Source organism: Tachyglossus aculeatus, chromosome 11 (assembly GCF_015852505.1).
Source record: "Tachyglossus aculeatus isolate mTacAcu1 chromosome 11, mTacAcu1.pri, whole genome shotgun sequence".
Taxonomy (NCBI): domain Eukaryota; kingdom Metazoa; phylum Chordata; class Mammalia; order Monotremata; family Tachyglossidae; genus Tachyglossus; species Tachyglossus aculeatus.
In genome coordinates this window covers 29,173,892-29,192,495 of record NC_052076.1, presented here as the reverse complement: position 1 = coordinate 29,192,495, position 18,604 = coordinate 29,173,892, and the positions used below count along the sequence as shown (strand labels likewise).

Sequence of the window (18,604 nt, the reverse complement as noted above, 5' to 3'; positions counted from 1 at the left end):
CAACACTTCTTTCCCAGTCCAGTCACCCACCGAGTCAATCAATCAATCAATCAATCAATCAATCAATCGTATTTATTGAGCGCTTACTATGTGCAGAGCACTGTACTAAGCGCTTGGGAAGTACAAATTGGCATCACATAGAGACGGTCCCTACCCAACAGTGGGCTCACAGTCTAAAAGGGGGAGACAGAGAACAGAACCAAACATACCAACAAAATAAAATAAGTAGGATAGAAATGTACAAGTAAAATAAATAAATGAATAAATAGAGTAATAAATATGTACAACCATATATACATATATACAGGTGCTGTGGGGAAGGGAAGGAGGTAAGACGGGGGGATGGAGAGGGGGACGAGGGGGAGAGGAAAGAAGGGGCTCAGTCTGGGAAGGCCTCCTGGAGGAGGTGAGCTCTCAGCAGGGCCTTGAAGGGAGGAAGAGAGCTAGCTTGGCGGAGGGGCAGAGGGAGGGCATTCCAGGCCCGGGGGATGACGTGGGCCGGGGGTCGATGGCGGGACAGGCGAGAGCGAGGTACGGTGAGGAGATTAGTGGCGGAGGAGCGGAGGGTGCGGGCTGGGCAGTAGAAGGAGAGAAGGGAGGTGAGGTAGGAGGGGGCGAAGTGATGGACAGCCTTGAAGCCCAGGGTGAGGAGTTTCTGCCTGATGCGCAGATTGATTGGTAGCCACTGGAGGTTTTTGAGGAGGGGAGTAATATGTCCAGAGCGATTCTGGACAAAGATAATCCGGGCAGCAGCATGAAGTATGGATTGAAGTGGAGAGAGACACGAGGATGGGAGATCAGAGAGAAGGCTAGTGCAGTAGTCCAGACGGGATAGGATGAGAGCTTGAATGAACAGGGTAGCAGTTTGGATGGAGAGGAAAGGGCGGAGCTTGGCAATGTTGCGGAGCTGAGACCGGCAGCTGAGTCTTCTCCCGCCTCTTATCCCGCAGTCCCGTGAACGTTCGTGTGGGCTTGGAAACAGCTGTGCTGGCCGGGGGCCCATCCCGGCCTGGAGTGGACTACCCGGTGGCAGGGCCTTGGGGCGGAGGTTGAGGGGGGCGTCTGGAGTCGCGTCCAGAGGAAATGTGGTCAGGCTCAGGCGGCCCCCGCCCTCACGGCTCCACTCTCTTCCTTCCCTGCAAACGGCCGCCGTCCAAAATCCGCCTGACAGAGTCTCCGGCCGCCCTCCTCGTGTCCCCAAAGGGTTTCCAAGCCCAGCGTGGGCGGCGGGGAGGCGTGGGGAAGGGGAGGGTCCCACCCAGGTGACCAGCCGGCCCAGTTTGGGCCCCGCCGCACTTGGGAGCCCCCGCTCCGGAGAGGCCAGGGACGGGCCGGATTCGGCTTCCAGAGAAGCCAGCAGGTTATAATAATAATAATAATGATGGCATTTACTAAGCACTTACTATGTGCAAAGCACGTTCTAAGCGCTGGGGAGGTTGCAAGGTGATCAGGTGGTCCCACAGGGGGCTCCCCGTCTTCATCCCCATTTTCCAGATCAGGGAACTGAGGCCCAGAGAAGTGAAGTGACTTGCCCAAAGTCACCCTGCTGACTCTTGGCAGAGCCGGAATTTGAACCCATGACCTCTGACTCCAAATAATAATAGTAATAATGATGATGATGGTATTTGTTAAGCGCTTACTATGTGCAAAGCACTGTTCTAAGCGCCGGGGAGGTTACAAGGTGATCAGGTTGTCCCACAGAGGGCTCACAGTCTTAGTCCCCATTTTCCAGATGAGGGAACTGAGGCCCAGAGAAGTGAAGTGACTTGCCCAAAGTCACCCAGCTGACTATTGGCAGAGCCTGGATTTGAACCCATGACCTCTGACTCCAAATAATAATAATAACAATAATAATAATGATGATGGTATTTGTTAAGCGCTTACTATGTGCAAAGCACTGTTCAAAGCGCTGGGGAGGTTAATGATAATGTTGGCATTTGTTAAGCGCTTACTATGTGCAAAGCACTGTTCTAAGCGCTTGGGGGGATACAAAGTGATCAGGTTGTCCCACGTGGGGCTCACAGTCTTAATCCCCATTTTACAGATGAGGTAACTGAGGCTCAGAGAAGTTAAGTGACTTGCCCAAGGCCACACAGCAGACATGTGGCGGAGCCGGGATTAGAACCCATGACCTCTGACTCCAAAGCCCGGGCTCTTTCCACTGAGCCACGCTGCTTCTCCCTGGTTACAAGGTGATCAGGTTGTCCCACAGAGGGCTCACAGTCTTAGTCCCCATTTTACAGATGAGGGAACTGAGGCACAAAGAAGTGAAGTGACTTGCCTGAAGTGAAGTGACTTGCCCAAAGTCACACAGCTGACAGTTGGCAGGGCCGGGATTTGAACCCATGACCTCTGACTCCAAAGCCCGGGCTCTTTCCACTGAGCCACACTGCTTCGCTGAGCCACGCTGCTTCTGGTTATCTCTTTCTCTGTGACCCCTCTGGGATGGGAAGTCCGGGCTGAGCACATAAAGCATGGGCCTGTGAGTTAGAGGGACCTGGGTTCTAATCCCGGTTCTGACACTTGTCTGCTGTGTGGCTTTGGGCAAGTCACTTCACTTCTCTGGGCCTCAGTTACCCCATCTCTAAAATGGGTTTAAGGCTGTGAGCCACAGGTGGGACAAGAACTGTGTGCAACTGAATTTACTTGTACCCTCCCCAGTGCTTAGTACAGTGCCTGGCATATAGTAAATGCTTAACGTATACCAAAACTATCATTATTGTTATTACTATTATTATTATTACTATTATTATTATTATTATTATTGGGCCTGGTCAGGAGGCTCCATAAGGGGTCTTGGATATATAAACTTCCAGGCGCAGTTCCTGGCTGGGCTGACAACCCATCATTTAATTTAATAATGATAATTGGGGTATTTGTTAAGCACTTACTCTATGCCAAGCGTTGTACTCAGCAGTGGGTTAGATATAAGATGATTCATTCATTCAATCATATTTATTGAGCGCTTACTGTGTGCAGAGCACTGTACTAAGCGCTTGGGAAGTCCAAGTTGGGATCAGTTCAGTTCAGGTGATCAGTTCAGACACAGGCAGGAAGCTCACAGTTTGCTTGAGAAGCAGTGTGGCCTAGTGGATAGAGCCCGGGTGTCCGCGGGACCCGGGTTCTAATCCCGGCTCCGCCACCTGTCAGCCGTGTGACCTTGGGCAAGTCATTTCACTTCTCTGTGCCTCAGTTACCTTGTCTGTAAAATGGGGATTTAAAACTGTGAGCCCCAGGTGGCCCTTGGACTGTGTCCAACCTGATTAGCTTTTATCTACCCCAGCTATTCATTCATTCAGTTCATTCAATCGTATTTGTTGAGCACTTACTGTGTGCAGAGCGCTGTACTAAGCGCTTGGGAAGTACAAGTCGGCAATATATAGACACGGTCCCTACCCAACAACGGGCTCACAGTCTAGAAGGCTAGTATTATCTTCATTTCATTTATATTAAAACAGGTAGATGGATGGTAGATACCTGTAATAAAGCACAGGTAGACAGGCATAGTCCTAAATATAAAAATTAGGTTGATATTTTCCATTTGTGATGGTACTAAAACCAGTTTGTTTCGAAATTACAATGGGTACAATATTTCTGAGACTTGGTAACTCTAACCCAATTTTTCCTAGATGCTTCTATTTCAGAATCACCATCAAAACTACAAATTCAGAATTTAGCTTCATCCCTTAATCTAAGTGTTTTTTTCTTCACTCCTTACGATCCGTCCAGTGGCCCATAGTGAGCACTTAACAAATGCTGTCGAAAAAAATAGGGGGAGAAGCAGCGTGGCTCAGTGGAAAGAGCCCGGGCTTTGGAGTCAGAGGTCCTGGGTTCAAATGCCGGCTCCACCACTTAATTAATTAATGATAGCATTTATTAAGCGCTTACTATGTGCAAAGCACTGTTCTAAGCGCTGGGGAGGTTACAAGGTGATCAGGTTGTCCCACGGGGGGCTCACAGTCTTTATCCCCATTTTACAGTTGAGGTCACTGAGGCCCAGAGAAGTTAAGTGACTTGCCCAAAGTCACACAGCTGACAAGTGGCGGAGCCGGGATTCGAACCCATGACCTTTGACTCCAAAGCCCGGGCTCTTTCCACTGAGCTTGTCAGCTGTGTGACTTTGGGCAGGTCACTGCACTTCTCTGGGCCTTGGTTACCTCATCTGGAAAATGGGGATGAAGACTGTGAGCCCCCCCATGGGACAACCTGATCACTTTGTAACCTCCCCAGCGCTTAGAACAGTGCTTTGCACATAGTAAGCGCTTAATAAATGCTATTATTATTATTATTATTATTTAATCTTCAGTTTGCAGATGAAGAAACTGAGGCCCAGAGATGTTAAGTGACTTGCCCAGGGTCACACAGCAGGCATTTCAGGATATAAAAAGGCTACAAATCAGTGGTATTTATTTGAGTGCTCTCTATGTGCAGAGCACTGTACCAAGCTCTTGGGAGAGTACAATACAACGGAGTTGGTAGACACATTCCCTGATACGTGTGTAAAGTGCTGTAGCGCTCGGGGCGGGGTGAAGACCAAATGCCCAAAGTGTGTAATTCCAAGTGCAGCAACAGTACAAACCTGAGAAAGGGAAAAATGCCAAGTTGAAAAAAGTGCATAGGAGCCAAAAACAGTGGAGAAGATTTGGAGCGGTGGATGGCAGTGAGAATTGAAGGGCTTTAAATGGGTGGGAGAGTATTTTGAAAGTTTAGGAAAGGTGGACAACTGGTCCGTCTACATCAAATTGGTTATCAGTGACCTTTTCTGAATATTAGAATCATTCATCTATCGTCTCATTACATTGTGTTTTGCTGTTACCCCTTGTCATCCGTGTGCTTGTCCAAAGTTACTAAATTCTTCCTATTAAACTTGTACTTCCCAAGCGCTTAGTCCAGTGCTCTGCACACAGTAAGCGCTCAATAAATACAATTGAATGAATGAATATGGCGGAGCTGGGATTGGAACCAGGTCTCCAGGTCCCCCCGTCCTGTGCTCTCTGCACTCGGCCGCGGTGCTTGCCGTTTACTTTTAAAAATCCCCCCGAAAAGTCAGGAATCCCGGGGCCCCTTCCCCTTGAGTTTCATCGGCCAGAGCTTCCCGGCGGGCTTACCGGCCCCCGGCTCCCGCCCCATCTGCAGGGGCCACTCGGGGCTACTTGGGGGGAAGGATCCCCCCAAAGTGGGGCGGTCCGGCCCTCTCCGGCAGGGCTGGGGAGCCCCGGAGTGGGGAGGGGCAACCAAGCAGAATCAATCAATCAATCAATCGTATTTATTGAGCGCTTACTGTGTGCAGAGCACTGGACTAAGCACTTGGTACGTCCAACATATAGAGACGGTCCCTACCCAACAGCGGGCTCCCAGTCTAGAAGAGTGGGCTCACCACAAGTAGAGAAGCAGCGGGACTCACGGGAAGAGCCCGGGCTTGGGAATCAGAGGTCGTGGGTTCCAATCCCGGCTTCGCCACTGTCAGCTGTGTGACTTCGGGCAAGTCACTTAGCTTCCCTGGGCCCTGTTACCTCATCTGGAAGATGGGGGTGAAGACTGTGAGCACTGTGTGGGACAACCTGCTGACCTTGTATCTAGACTGTGAGCCTGCTGTTGGGTAGGGACTGTCTCTCTATGTTGCCAACTTGGACTTCCCAAGCGCTCAGTACAGTGCTCTGCACACAGTAAGCGCTCAATAAATACGATTGAATGAAGGAACGAGGGGCACGGGACGCGACCCTGCGGGGACGTGGGCAGAAATCGGGTTGGCGCCTGGAGGGCGTTGGCGGGGCGGGCTCCGTCTCTGAGCGGGCTGGCGGGTCATCCCCCGTCCTCGTTCCCGCTCACGGCTCTGCCTCCGTTGCTTTGGGCAGATCACGAGACCAGCATGGCCGCCACTGCCGCTGTCAGTCCCAGTGAATACCTGCAACCAGCTGCCTCCGCTGCCCAGGTAAGAACCGGGGCCCCCCGGGCCCGGGGGGGAGGGCCGCTCGAGTCCCCGCGGCCCAAGTCCATCGAGGTGCCGCCCGCCCCCGGTCCTCGACGTCGGCTCCGGCCGATCTGCCCGCCGGCGAAGAGGGGGGATCGGTTGAGGGCTTCCCGGGGGTGGCGGGGACCTGGGGGGGCAGTTGAGGGGCGAGCGGGGCCGCGTCTGACTCCCCGCGCCCACCTTGGCCGTCTCCGCAGGACTCCCAGCCGTCTCCCCTAGCCCTGCTGGCCGCGACATGTAGCAAGATCGGCCCCCCTGCCGTGGAAGCCGCCGTGGCGCCCCCGGCCCCGCCGCAGCCCACGCCCCGGAAGCTGGTGCCCATCAAGCCGGCCCCGCTGCCCCTGAGCCCCAGCAAGAGCGGCTTCGGGTTCCTGTCGTCCAAAGGCGGGCTGCTGCAGATCCAGGGCTCCCCCCTGGGCTCCTCCTACCCCGGGGGCCAGCTGCTGCTGGCCATCCAGAACCCGGCCGTGGTCGGCAAGGGGGCCCGCTCGGCCGCCAACGTCCAGTACCAGGCGGTGCCCCCGGGCCAGGCGCCCGGGACCCCGACCCTCCAGGTCCAGCCGAACCTCGCCAGCCAGATCCAGATCATCCCGGGCCCGGGCCAGGCCCTGCTGGCCCCGTCGCCCGCCCCCCACAAGCCCGTGCCCATCAAGCCGGCCCCCTCGCAGAAGGCCGGGGCGGCCCCCATGCAGAGCCCCGGGGGCCTGGTGAAGCTGAGCGGGGGCGGCGCCAACGTGACCCTCACCCTGCCCGTCAACAGCCTGGTCGGGGCCGGGGAAGCCGCGGGGGCCCCGGGGGCCCCGGCCCAGCTGGGCCCCGAGGGCCCCGCGCCCCCGGCCGCCGCCCGAGCCGCCAAGAAGGCCCGGAAGAAGGCCCCGGCGGCCTCGCGGCCCGCGCCCGTGGCCGAGCAGGTTGAGACGGTGCTCATCGAGACCACGGCCGACAACATCATCCAGGCGGGCGGCAACCTCCTCATCGTGCAGAGCCCCGGGGCCGGCCAGCCCGCCGTGCTCCAGCAGGTCCAGGTGGTGTCCCCGAAGCTGGAGCAGCCGTCCCCGCCGCCGCCGCCGCCCCCGCCGCCCCCGCCCCCGCCGCCGCCGCCCCCGCCGGTGGTGCAGATCCCCCAGCAGGCCCTGCGGGTGGTCCAGGCGGCCTCGGCCACGCTCCCCACCGTGCCCCAGAAGCCTTCCCAGAACTTCCAGATCCAAGCGGCGGAGCCCATACCGACTCAGGTATTCGGCCGCCCGCCTGCCCCGGGGAGGCGGGGGGCGGGGGGCGGGTCCCTGCCCTCCCTCGCTGGCCGGCCCGGGGCGCGGGTTGGAGCGGCACGTGCCCGCTCGCTCCCAGCAGGCGCTGGAGAGGGCATCCCTCAGCCCCAGGGAGCCGGGCGCCGTACCCCGGGCCGACGGCTCCCCGGAACCCCGGGGGGCTGGCTGGGCAGGGCCGGAGGAGGAGGCCGGTCCGGTGTGGCTCGTCTTGAAGAAGCCCCAGAGCTAAGAGTCCGAGTCATCGGCCTCGGTGCCGAGGGATGTGCCGGGGAGCCTAAGCCTCCGGGCCAGGGCAAGCCACCCCCACTCGCTGCTTCTGCCCCTGGTGCTTCGTTAGGCTGCTTTGGCCCGATTCCCCTCTCCCCCCCTGCTCCCCCGAACCGGGGTCCTGAGCGGACCTGGCAGACGTCCCCGCCAAGGGTTGGGACTCGGCGACTTGATCCCCCCGAGGGCATCAGGGCTGGCCCGGCCTGCCCAGTCTTGCTCCCCGCTCCTCGTCTGGCCCAGCCGGGCCCGAGACCGAGGAGATTGGGCGGAGCCTGGTGGGCTCGGCCGACGGGCAGCCGCGGTGCACCCCCACTCCCACCCACCGGCTGCCCCTGCTCTTGTGGGAGGGAGGAAAGGCCCAGAACCCCCATCCCGGGACCGGTTTGGCCGCGCCGGGCCGTGAATCGGACTGTGCCTTGGGAACGGGTCCTACTCACCCCCGGATTTGTATGGCGGGGACTGGCCCAGCCAGAAGTTGCCCCTAACCCGACTCCTGGTTGTTGATGGTTTCAAGGAGGCGGAGCAGGGGGAAGTGGGCTTGGAGTGGATCGGGTGCATTTAGGTCAGACAGCGGGCGGGACTTCCAGCCTGCCCAGGTGGTGTCGATGAACCCCGGGGGGGTTGTGGATTCCTCCCCCTCCCCACGCTCGGGGCGCCTGGAAGCAGGGAGAGGGATGGGAGGACGGGGAAACTCTTCAGAACCCACGCTGGGTGGACCTGATGGACGCTGAGATGGGGGTGGGGGCTGGGGGGGTGTGTGTGTGCCACCCCCTGACCGTCCCCACCCCTCCAGGTGTATATCCGAACGCCTTCCGGCGAGCTGCAAACGGTGCTCCTCCAGGAGGCCCCCTCGGTGAGCGTGGCGGCCCCCCCCCAGCACCCCGTGTGGCAGCCCGGCCGCCCGAGGCGCCCAGCCCGCCGGGGGCGGCAGGAAGCCCTCCGCCCCGGCCCGCAAAGAGCGCCCACTGCCAAAGATCGCCCCGGCCGGGGGCATCATCAGCTTGAACGCCGCTCAGTTGGCCGCCGCCGCCCAGGCCATGCAGACCATCAACATCAACGGCGTCCAGGTCCAAGGAGTGCCGGTCACCATCACCAACACCGGCGGTCAGTGCCCGGCCACGGCCCGGCGGGGCGGTGGGGGCGGGACGGCTCCGTCCCGCCGGCCGGGGAGGCGGCGTGCTGGGCGGAGGGGGAGAGAGAGGGGTCCCGGCCTCGGCTCCCTTGCGGTCAGCGGCGTGACCTCCGTTGGCGAGTGACCCTCTCCGGGCCTCCGGCTCCGCAAATGGAATTGGGGTTCATCATCCCCGCCTCACGGGTACCGGGAGGACAGAGGGAGCTCGGTCAATCGCTGGTATTCGGTGAGGGGTCACTACGAGTGCTCTGGAGAAGTAAACGGATTCCAGGTGTAAGTCGCCGTTGAGGTCGTCGCCCAAATCCTCACCGCCTCCCAGGATTCCCGGGAGGCAGAGTAGGGACCGGGATGGGCCGTCCCGTTTTGGCCGAGGCCCGGAGGCTAAGCAGCCCGTCCGAGGTCACGCAGCACGTCTGCCTCCCGGTTGAGATCCGGGTCTACCGACTCCGGGGGCTTCTCGACTTGGCCGAACTGTCGACTCTCAGCTCCAGCTCTCCACCCGAGCCCCCCCGGCGCCGGTCTCCCGTCCCCAGGAAGGGCAGAATCCAGACCGGGGCCCTTCCCGGTTTGCCAACCCCGAGCCGAGGCCTCTGCGGGGCATCAGCGGGGGCAAGGGTGGTGGGCCTTTTCAGGGAGCCTTTTCAGAGAGATGGGGGGGGACGGGTCCTGGAAGACGCTCGGGGTCAAAGTGGCCCCGCTCGCCCCTGGCAGGCCAGCAGCAGCTGACGGTCCAGAACGTGGCGGGCAACCACCTGACCATCAGCGGCCTGAGCCCCACCCAGATCCAGCTGCAGATGGAGCAGGCGCTGGCGGGGGAGATGCAGCCCGGGGAGAAGCGCCGCCGCATGGCCTGCACCTGCCCCAACTGCAAGGATGGGGAGCGGAGGTGAGGCGGGGACGGGGGCGGCCCGGGGCCGGGGGCGGACGCCGGGGCCCGGCACCGCCTGCCCGGGCGGGCGGGTGACACCGCCCCGCCGCCCCGCCCAGGTCCGGGGAGCAGGGGAAGAAGAAGCACATCTGCCACATCCCCGACTGCGGCAAGACCTTCCGCAAGACGTCGCTGCTGCGGGCCCACGTGCGGCTGCACACGGGAGAACGCCCCTTCGTCTGCAACTGGGTCTTCTGTGGGAAGCGCTTCACGCGCTCCGACGAGCTGCAGCGCCATGCCAGGACCCACACAGGTCAGCCACCCGCCCCCCCACCCCACCCCCCGTCCCCTCTGTCTCCCCACCCCCGGCACCCTCAGCCTGTGAGAGAGGGTCAGGCCGGGACCCCCGACGGCCCAGGACCGCCGCCCCCGGCCCCGGCGTACGCAGCCGGCTCCTCCAGAGCCAGCCGGCCGCAGTCCTGCCAGAAAGGCGGAGGAGAGAGGAGCCCAGAGCGGGGTGGGGTTGTGGCTCTGGGCCCGGGACTCGAGCTGATGGCATCTGTCGAGGTGACACGGGGCGCTGCGTGGGGCCCGGGAGCGGGGACCTCCCCTCCCCGCCCGCGCTCCCCGTGCCACCGTTCTCCCTCGCTCCCCCAGCTGACGGGCGTCTCTCCCTTTCCCTCCCTGCTCTCCCGGGCCTCGCCGACCCCCAGGCGACAAGCGGTTTGAGTGTGCCCAGTGCCAGAAGCGCTTCATGCGGAGCGACCACCTGACCAAACATTACAAGACCCACCTGGTCACCAAGAACTTGTAAGCCCCCAGCCTCCGCCCGCGCCCGCCCTCCCCTCCCCTCTCCGGCCCCGCTCCCTCCCCTGCCAGGCCCCGGCCAGGGCGGGCGAGATGTTCTACCCCAGGACGAGCGCGAGCCCTTATTTCCAAAGGAAAAAACAATGAATTTCACTCCGTCGAGGAGAAAAAAAATAAGAAAAATCCCCTTCCCCCGGGGCAGGGGGGTCCCAGAGTAGCAATACTCCCCCGCGCCCCTCCTCCTCCTGGGGGGGGGGGGGCCCGGGGACCCTGCCCAACAGGGAGCCCCCCTCCCCGCCCCCCCCACCTCTAGCACATTCCAGCTCGATTTCCACCGAATCTAGAGACGAATGTAGAGAGCCCCGGACTGCCGACCGTCCCCTTTTCTACGGAGAACGTTGCCTTACCCTCTCCTCGGATAATGAACACTGTGTCGCTATCTATCGTGCGTGCTTTTAAACCTTTATTTAATTGCTCCGCCCCGCCCACGTGGATTTTTCTGGTCCGGGCTTTGGGTTTCTTTGGGCGACGCCGAAGGGGCCTTTCCCCCCCGACACGCTCTGCCGTCAGAGGACCGCCACGATTTCCTTTGGATCCGGCGAAAACCCCCGTCCCCGCCTCTCCCCCTCCCCGTGTACAGTGTATATTGTATCATAGACGATATTGCCTTTTTTTTTTTTTTGGTCAGCGGCTACATGTTTCAGAAACATATTGCTTGTTATTTTTGAGGCTTTTAAATTAAAAGACAAATCCACTTTATTTTTAGTTGTAACTGCTTGAGGTATGTTCATGAATTAAGTACCAGATTTGTTATCCTTTGTTAACAGCGCTGTACCTCGACGGCCAGCGTGGAGTTGGCCGGACGAGACCTTTTTCTTGCTAATAAATTTAGTTGCCAGAGGCAAAGCAGAGTCCTTGGTCTCCTCGGGGTCCCAGCTGAGAAGCCGGTGGGAGGTGGGGAGGGGGAAGCCGGGCACTTGGGGAGGGGGCGGCGGGGGGGGGGACCAAGGCTTGACTAGGACCCCTGAGTGTCGAGGGCCCGTCCGGCCCTCTGACCCCGTTTACTCCGTTACCTAGAGCCCAGACCCCCTGGGAATTTCTACGTTTCCCGGAAGCTCGGGCCCCAGCGGGGCATGTCCTCGCTGCCGGACATTTCCTCGCTCCCGGAGAACCACGCCGGTCCCGGAGTTTTCCCGGAGCCATAGCCCACTCCTGCCAGCTTTCTCGTGGGCACCCCACCTAGCTGATTCCCTCCACACTGAGTGGGGAGGGGGGATTCCGCGTCGCCAACGCTGCCCACCCTGTTGGGCAAAACGTGGGATCCTGCCCCTCCCTGCTCTCATCGCGGCCCCCGAAGGGGGTAGCCATCTCTTCATTTGGTGGGTCAACGGCTCGAGAGACACGGCAGGATGAAGGTCCGTAAGGGCCGCGGACTGCGTGGGCGCTTCCCTCAGCAGGGTTGGCCAGAGGGGCCCGCCCAGGAACCATAGGCGAGGTCTTCTGGGGTCTCAGCTTCAAGGGAAAGATCTCCCTGGGGGCCGGGCCTCACACCTCACTCCCGCAGGGATGGCCGACCCACCCCGGCCCTTCTTCACATCGTCGCTGCTGCCGTTGCCCCCGCCTCCTTTTAGAAGTCAGGCTCCCGCGCAAACCGGCCCCGGCTCGTGTCCTCCCCTCCTGGGCCAGGGAAGAGGTGACTTGGCTGCCCCGGGCCCGAGGCACGGGGTCACCCCGCGGCCCCTTCGTCCGCCAGGGCCTCGGCCTGGGCCGGGAGCATCCGGGCGGGATCCTGCCATCCCGTCGGGCTCGCTGCATCTTGAATACCATCTTATTGGCCCAATGGAAGGTGCCACACTTGCTGTTGATGACGCCGTTGAAGTTGTAATCGTGGCCGCACACCTTGATGACATACTCTGAGGGGGAGAGTGGGGAGGAGGGGTCAGTAGAGCTAGCGGGAGGCCCAGAGCTGATGGTATCAATCGGACCCCCTTCTTTTAACGTCAAGTTGCTTCCGACCTGCAGCAACTCCACGGACCCACCCTCTTCAGAGCATCCCAGCTTCTGTCGAAGTCATTCTGGTATGTGGATCCATATGTAATAATAATAATAATGGCATTTATTAAGCGCTTTCTATGTGCAAAGCACTGTTCTAAGCACTGGGGAGGTTACAAGGTGATCAGGTTGTCCCACGTGGGGCTCCCAGTCTTCATCCTCATTTTTCAGATGAGGTAACTGAGGCCCAGAGAAGTGGACTTGCCCAAAGTCACCCAGCTGACAATTGGCGGAGCCGGGGTTTGAACCCATGACCCCTGACTCCGAAGCCCGGGCTCTTTCCACGGAGCCATGCTGCTTGGGGAGGCCCAGAGCTGATGGTATCGATCAGACCCCCTTCTTTTAATGTCGACGAGTCGTTTCCGACCCATCGCGACTCCACGGACCCACCCTCTCCGAAGCATCCCAGCTTCCGTCAAAGTCGTTCTGGTGCGTGGATCCGTGTGTAGCAGCCCCCCTTACCCTTCTCTTTTCACGGACTGGCAGGACCCACCCTTCAGGGGGATAGGGGAGTGTTGGGGGGCAGGGGAATCTGGGGGTGGGGAGGAGGGGAGCGTGTGTGCAGGAAGAAGCGGTGGAGCAGCTCAGTGAGGGAGAGCCCCCCACCCCAAATCCCAAACTCAGGCCGCCCCAGCAGCCCCGTCACCTTTGATGGCGTCGACCGGGGTGACGGGCATTCATTCATTCATTCAATCGTATTTATTGAGCGCTTACTGTGTGCAGAGCACTGGACTAAGCGCTTGGGAAGTACAAGTCGGCAACATATAGAGACAGTCCCTACCCAAAAACGGGCTCACAGTCTAGAAGGGGGAGACAGACAACAAAACATGTAGACAGGTGTCAAAACCGTCAGAATAAACAGAATTAGAGCTACATGCACATCATTAATGTAATAGAGTAGTAAATATGTACAAGTAAAATAAATAGAGTAATACATCTGTACAAATATATACAAGTGCTGTGGGGAGGGGATGGAGGTAGGGTTGGGGGGATGGGGAGGAGGAGAGGAAAAAGGGGGCTCAGTCGGGGAGGCTTCCTGGAGGAGGTGAGCTCTCAGTAGGGCTTTGAAGGGAGGAAGAGAACTTGTTTGGCGGATGTGTGGAGGGAGGGCATTCCAGGCCAGGGGAAGGATGTGGGCCGGGGGTCGACGGCAGGACAGGCGAGAACGAGACACAGTGAGGAGGTGAGCGGCGGCAGAGGAGCGGAGGGTGCAGGCTGGGCTGGAGAAGGAGAGAAGGGAGGTGAGGTAGGAGGGGGAGAGGTGATGGACAGCCTTGAAGCCAACAGTGAGGGCAGGCGGAGGGGCTTCTCCACGGTGGTGGTGTTGTGTGTGCCGCACTGGCCGGTGGCTGCCGAGCAGGCCAGGCTCTCCCGCCAGAAGAAGTAATCCAGCAAGCGCCGCCTCATCAGCTTGGGCTTGTCCGTGGAGGGCTGGGACAGGTCATCCAGCTGCTGCTAGGTGATGGAGATGCCCGACGTGGGAACCAGCTCCAGCTTGGGTCGGCCGTTTTCCTGCTGGGGCTGGGTGGGGGGCTCCTGGAGACCCCCTCCTGAACCCTCTCCGCTCCCGAACTTGAAGCCCACCAGCCCCCTCTCCCCATGTCTGCCGCCAATTAGGGTCTCAGTACCCCCCAGCCCTGAGGCCCACCCCCAGGCTGTTGATATCAGGCAAAAACTCCTCACCCTGGGCTTCAAGGCTGTCCATCCCCTGGCCCCCTCCTACCTCACCTCCCTTCTCTCCTTCTCCAGCCCAGCCCGCACCCTCCGCTCCTCTGCCGCTCACCTCCTCACTGTGCCTCGTTCTCGCCCATCCCGCCGTCGACCCCCGGCCCACATCCTCCCCCAGGCCCGGAATGCCCTCCCTCCACACACCTGCCAAGCTAGCTCCCTTCCTCCCTTCAAAGCCCTCCTGAGAGCTCACCTCCTCCAGGAGGCCTTCCCACACTGAGCCCCCTCCTTCCTCAACCCCTTCTCCCCCTCCCCATCCCCCTGCCTTGCCTCCTTCCCCTCCCCACAGCACCTGTATATATGTTTGTACATATTTATTACTCTATTTTATTTGTACATATTTATTCTATTCATTTTATGTTGTTAATATGTTTTATTTTGTTGTCTGCCTCCCCCTTCTAGACTACGAGCCCGCTGTTGGGTAGGGACCCTCTCTAGATGTTGCCAACTTGGACTTCCCAAGCGCTTAGTCCAGTGCTCTGCACACAGTAAGTGCTCAATAAATGATGATGTGTCGGTTTTGCGGGACTTGACTGCAAGTTCCTTGAGGGCGGGGCCCCCAAAGCCCTTGGGTCAGACGGTCCAGTGGTCAGCGCGGAGTGCTGCGCCCGCTAGATCTTCCACCACGCCACCGCCGCCACCAGCCTGGGGCATCCGTAGCTCGAGGGGGCAGGGCGATGGCACCCACCTCTACGGGCAGCACCCACTCTGGGCTCCCGTCAGACAGGGTGTTCTGGACGTCGTGGGCTCCTGCCACCGCCTCGAGCCCCATCCAGGCCAGGAAGCCGCTGGAGAGGGCAGCCCGCATTCATTCAATCGTATTTATTGAGCGCTTACTGTGTGCAGAGCACTGGACTAAGCGCTTGGGAAGTCCAAGTTGGCAACATCTAGAGACGGTCCCTACCCCACAATGGGCTCACAGTCTAGAAGGGGGAGACAGACAACAAAACAAAACCTGCGGACAGGTGTCAAGTCGACAGAACAAATAGAATTAAAGCTAGATGCACATCAACTGTGTGCAGAGCACTGGACTAAGTATGATGGAATACTAAATACTAAATAGCAAATAATAGTAAAATAGTAGTAGTAAAATAGTAAATAATAATAGTAAATAATACTAAATAGTACTAAATACGATGGAATGAATTCATTCATTCAATCGTATTTATTGAGCGCTTACTGTGTGCAGAGCCCTGGACTAAGCGCTTGGGAAGTCCAAGTTGGCAACATATAGAGACGGGCCCTACCCGACAACGGGCTCACAGCCTAGAAGGAGGAGACAGACAACAAAGCAAAACCTGCGGACAGGTGTCAAGTCGACAGAACAAATAGAATTAAAGCTAGATGCACATCATTAACAAAATAGAATATAATATAAAATATGTCCCCAGCTGCTGCGTTGTCTGTCATTCATTCATTCATTCAATCGTATTTATTGAGCACTTACTGTGTGCAGAGCACTGGACTAAGCGCTTGGGAAGTCCAAGTTGGCAACATATAGAGACGGTCCCTACCCGACAACGGGCTCACAGCCTAGAAGGGGGAGACAGACAACAAAACAAAACCTGTGGACAGGTGTCAAGTCGACAGAACAAATAGAATTAAAGCTAGATGCACATCATTAACAAAATAGAATATAAAATATGTACGCAGGTGCTGCGTTGTCTGTCATTCATTCATATTTATTGAGCGCTTACTGTGTGCAGAGCACTGTACTAAGCGCTTGGGAAGTCCAAGTTGGCAACATCTAGAGACGGTCCCTACCCGACAACGGGCTCACAGCCTAGAAGGGGGAGACAGACAACAAAACCAAACCTCTGGACAGGTGTCATGTCGACGGAACAAATAGAATTAAAGCTAGATGCACATCATTAGCAAAATAGAATATAATATAAAATATGTACAATATTTTACAATATGTAAAAAAAGTACGCTGCTGCTGAGGGGGCTTGTTCACCTGAGAATGGGGCCACTGAGGAACTCGAGTGTAGGCAGAGGAGGGGAGCAGAGGGGAGTGGGGATGGGCGTCAGGGGACCGATGGACCTCGTTGTGAGCGGGGACTGTGTCCATTTATTGTTACGCTGTATCATCATCAATCGTCATCAATCGTATTTATTGAGCGCTTACTATGTGCAGAGCACTGTACTAAGCGCTTGGGAAGTACAAATTGGCAACATATAGAGACAGTCCCTACCCAACAGTGGGTACCCTCCCAACCCCTCAGTCCGGTGCTCTGCACGCAGTAAGCGCTCAATAAATACGTTCGAATGAATGAACCCGCTTCTAGTGTGTGACCACGGGCCCATCCCTTAATAATAATAATAATGATAGCATTTATTAAGCGCTTACAATAGGCAAAGCACTGTTCTAAGCACTGGGGAGATTACAAGGCAATCAGGTTGTCCCACGGGGGCTCACAGTCTTAATCCCCATTTTACAGATGAGGGAGCTGAGGCCCAGAGAAGTGAAGTGACTTTGCCCAAAGTCACCCAGCTGACAAGTGGCGGGGCCGGAATTCGAACCCATGACCTCTGACTCCAAAGCCCGGGCTCTTTCCACTGAGCTACGCTGCTTCCCAAGCTTAACCCCTCTGGGCCTCAGTTTCCCCCACTTGTAAATAGGTTGACTCACAGTTCCCCCCCCCACCCCCCGCAGGGTCCCCTTGACCCAGAGACGAGGGCGGTGCTGTGAGCCGGACGCGGCCTATGGTCCCCACCTGGACCGCGGACACGTGCTTTTCCAGCAGGCCTCGGAGGAATTGGATGTTCATTCATTCAATTTATCGTATTTATTGAGCGCTTCCTGTGTGCAAAGCACTGTACTAAGCGCTTGGGAAGTCCAAGTTGGCAACATATAGAGACGGTCCCTACCCAACAGCAGGCAGAATTGGATGTTCATTCATTCAATTTATCGTATTTATTGAGCGCTTCCTGTGTGCAGAGCACTGTACTAAGCGCTTGGGAAGTCCAAGTTGGCAACATATAGAGATGGTCCCTACCCAACAGCAGGCAGAACTGGATGTTCATTCATTCAATTTATCGTATTTATTGAGCGCTTCCTGTGGGCAGAGCACTGGACTAAGCGCTTGGGAAGTACAAGCTGGCAACATATAGAGACGGTCCCTACCCAACAGCAGGCAGAACTGGATGTTGATTCATTCAACTTATCGTATTTATTGAGCGCTTCCTGTGGGCAGAGCACTGTACTAAGCGCTTGGGAAGTCCAAGTTGGCAACATATAGAGACGGTTCCTACCCAACAGCAGGCAGAACTGGATGTTCATTCATTCAATTTATCGTATTTATTGAGCGCTTCCTGTGTGCAGAGCACTGTACTAAGCGCTTGGGAAGTCCAAGTTGGCAACATCTAGAGACGGTCCCTACCCAACAGCAGGCAGAACTGGATGTTCATTCATTCAATTTATCGTATTTATTGAGCGCTTCCTGTGGGCAGAGCACTGGACTAAGCGCTTGGGAAGTACAAGTTGGCAACATATAGAGACGGTCCCTACCCAACAGCAGGCATGTTGTTCTCGGTGATGTCTAGGTAGACACAAGCTCCTTGAGGGCGTCTTCCGACTCTTTGGGGCTGCCCCCCGGCCCACAGTATGGTGCTCAGCACACAGTAAGCGCTCAGTCGACATCACTGACTGGCAGAAGGAGAAGTCTGGGGGTGGGGGGAGTCTCCTTCTGGCGAGATGTTGGTACATATTTATTACTCTATTTATTTACTTATTTATTTTACTTGTTCATATCTGTTCTATTTATTTTATTTTGTTAATATGTTTGGTTTTCATCAATCGTATTTATTGAGCACTTACTGTGTGCAGAGCACTGTACTAAGCGCTTGGGAAGTCCAAGTTGGCCACATATAGAGACAGTCCCTACCCAACAGTGGGCTCACAGTCCAAAAGTATAATAATGGTATTTGTTAAGCGCTTACTAAGTGCTAAGCGCTGGGGAGGTTGTGATCAGGTTGTCCCATAGGGGGCTCACCGTCTTAATCCCCATTTTCCAGATGAGGGAACTGAGGCCCAGAGAAGTGAAGTGACTTGCCCAGAGTCACACAGCTGACAATCGGCAGAGGCAGGATTTGAACCCATGACCTCTGACTCCAAAGCCCGGGCTCTTTCCACTGAGCCACGCTGCTTCAACAGGTTTTGTTCTCTGTCTCCCCCTTCTAGACTGAGAGCCCACTGTTGGGTAGGGACTGTCTCTATGTGTTGCCAACTTGGACTTCCCAAGCGCTTAGTCCAGTGCTCTGCACACAGTAAGCGCTCAATAAATACGATTGATTGATTGATTGATTGATTGAGAGGGTTGCCACTTTTTATTCCACCCTGCAGCACTTATGTCCAGATCTGTCATTTACTTATTTCTATTATTACCTATTAAGACTGTGAGCCCCCCAGTGGGACAACCTGATCACCTTGTACCCTTCCCAAGCGCTTAGTACAGTGCTCTGCACATAGTAAGCACTCAATAAATACGATTGATGATGATGATGATGAG

The 18,604-nt window shown here is 57.2% G+C and overlaps 1 protein-coding gene across 1 annotated transcript in view; it reads left to right on the top strand.

The window, feature by feature from the left end:
• SP2 (Sp2 transcription factor) overlaps nucleotides 1-10,560 on the top strand; it is a 32,177-nt gene extending 21,617 nt beyond the window's left edge. Inside the window, 7 exon segments of the mRNA XM_038754571.1 lie at nucleotides 5,856-5,932; nucleotides 6,169-7,203; nucleotides 8,300-8,374; nucleotides 8,376-8,610; nucleotides 9,350-9,524; nucleotides 9,626-9,819; nucleotides 10,220-10,560. Coding sequence (XP_038610499.1) covers nucleotides 5,870-5,932; nucleotides 6,169-7,203; nucleotides 8,300-8,374; nucleotides 8,376-8,610; nucleotides 9,350-9,524; nucleotides 9,626-9,819; nucleotides 10,220-10,320 — 1,878 coding nt within the window. The 5' untranslated portion in view covers nucleotides 5,856-5,869 and the 3' untranslated portion in view covers nucleotides 10,321-10,560.
• The last annotated feature ends 8,044 nt before the right edge of the window (nucleotides 10,561-18,604 follow it).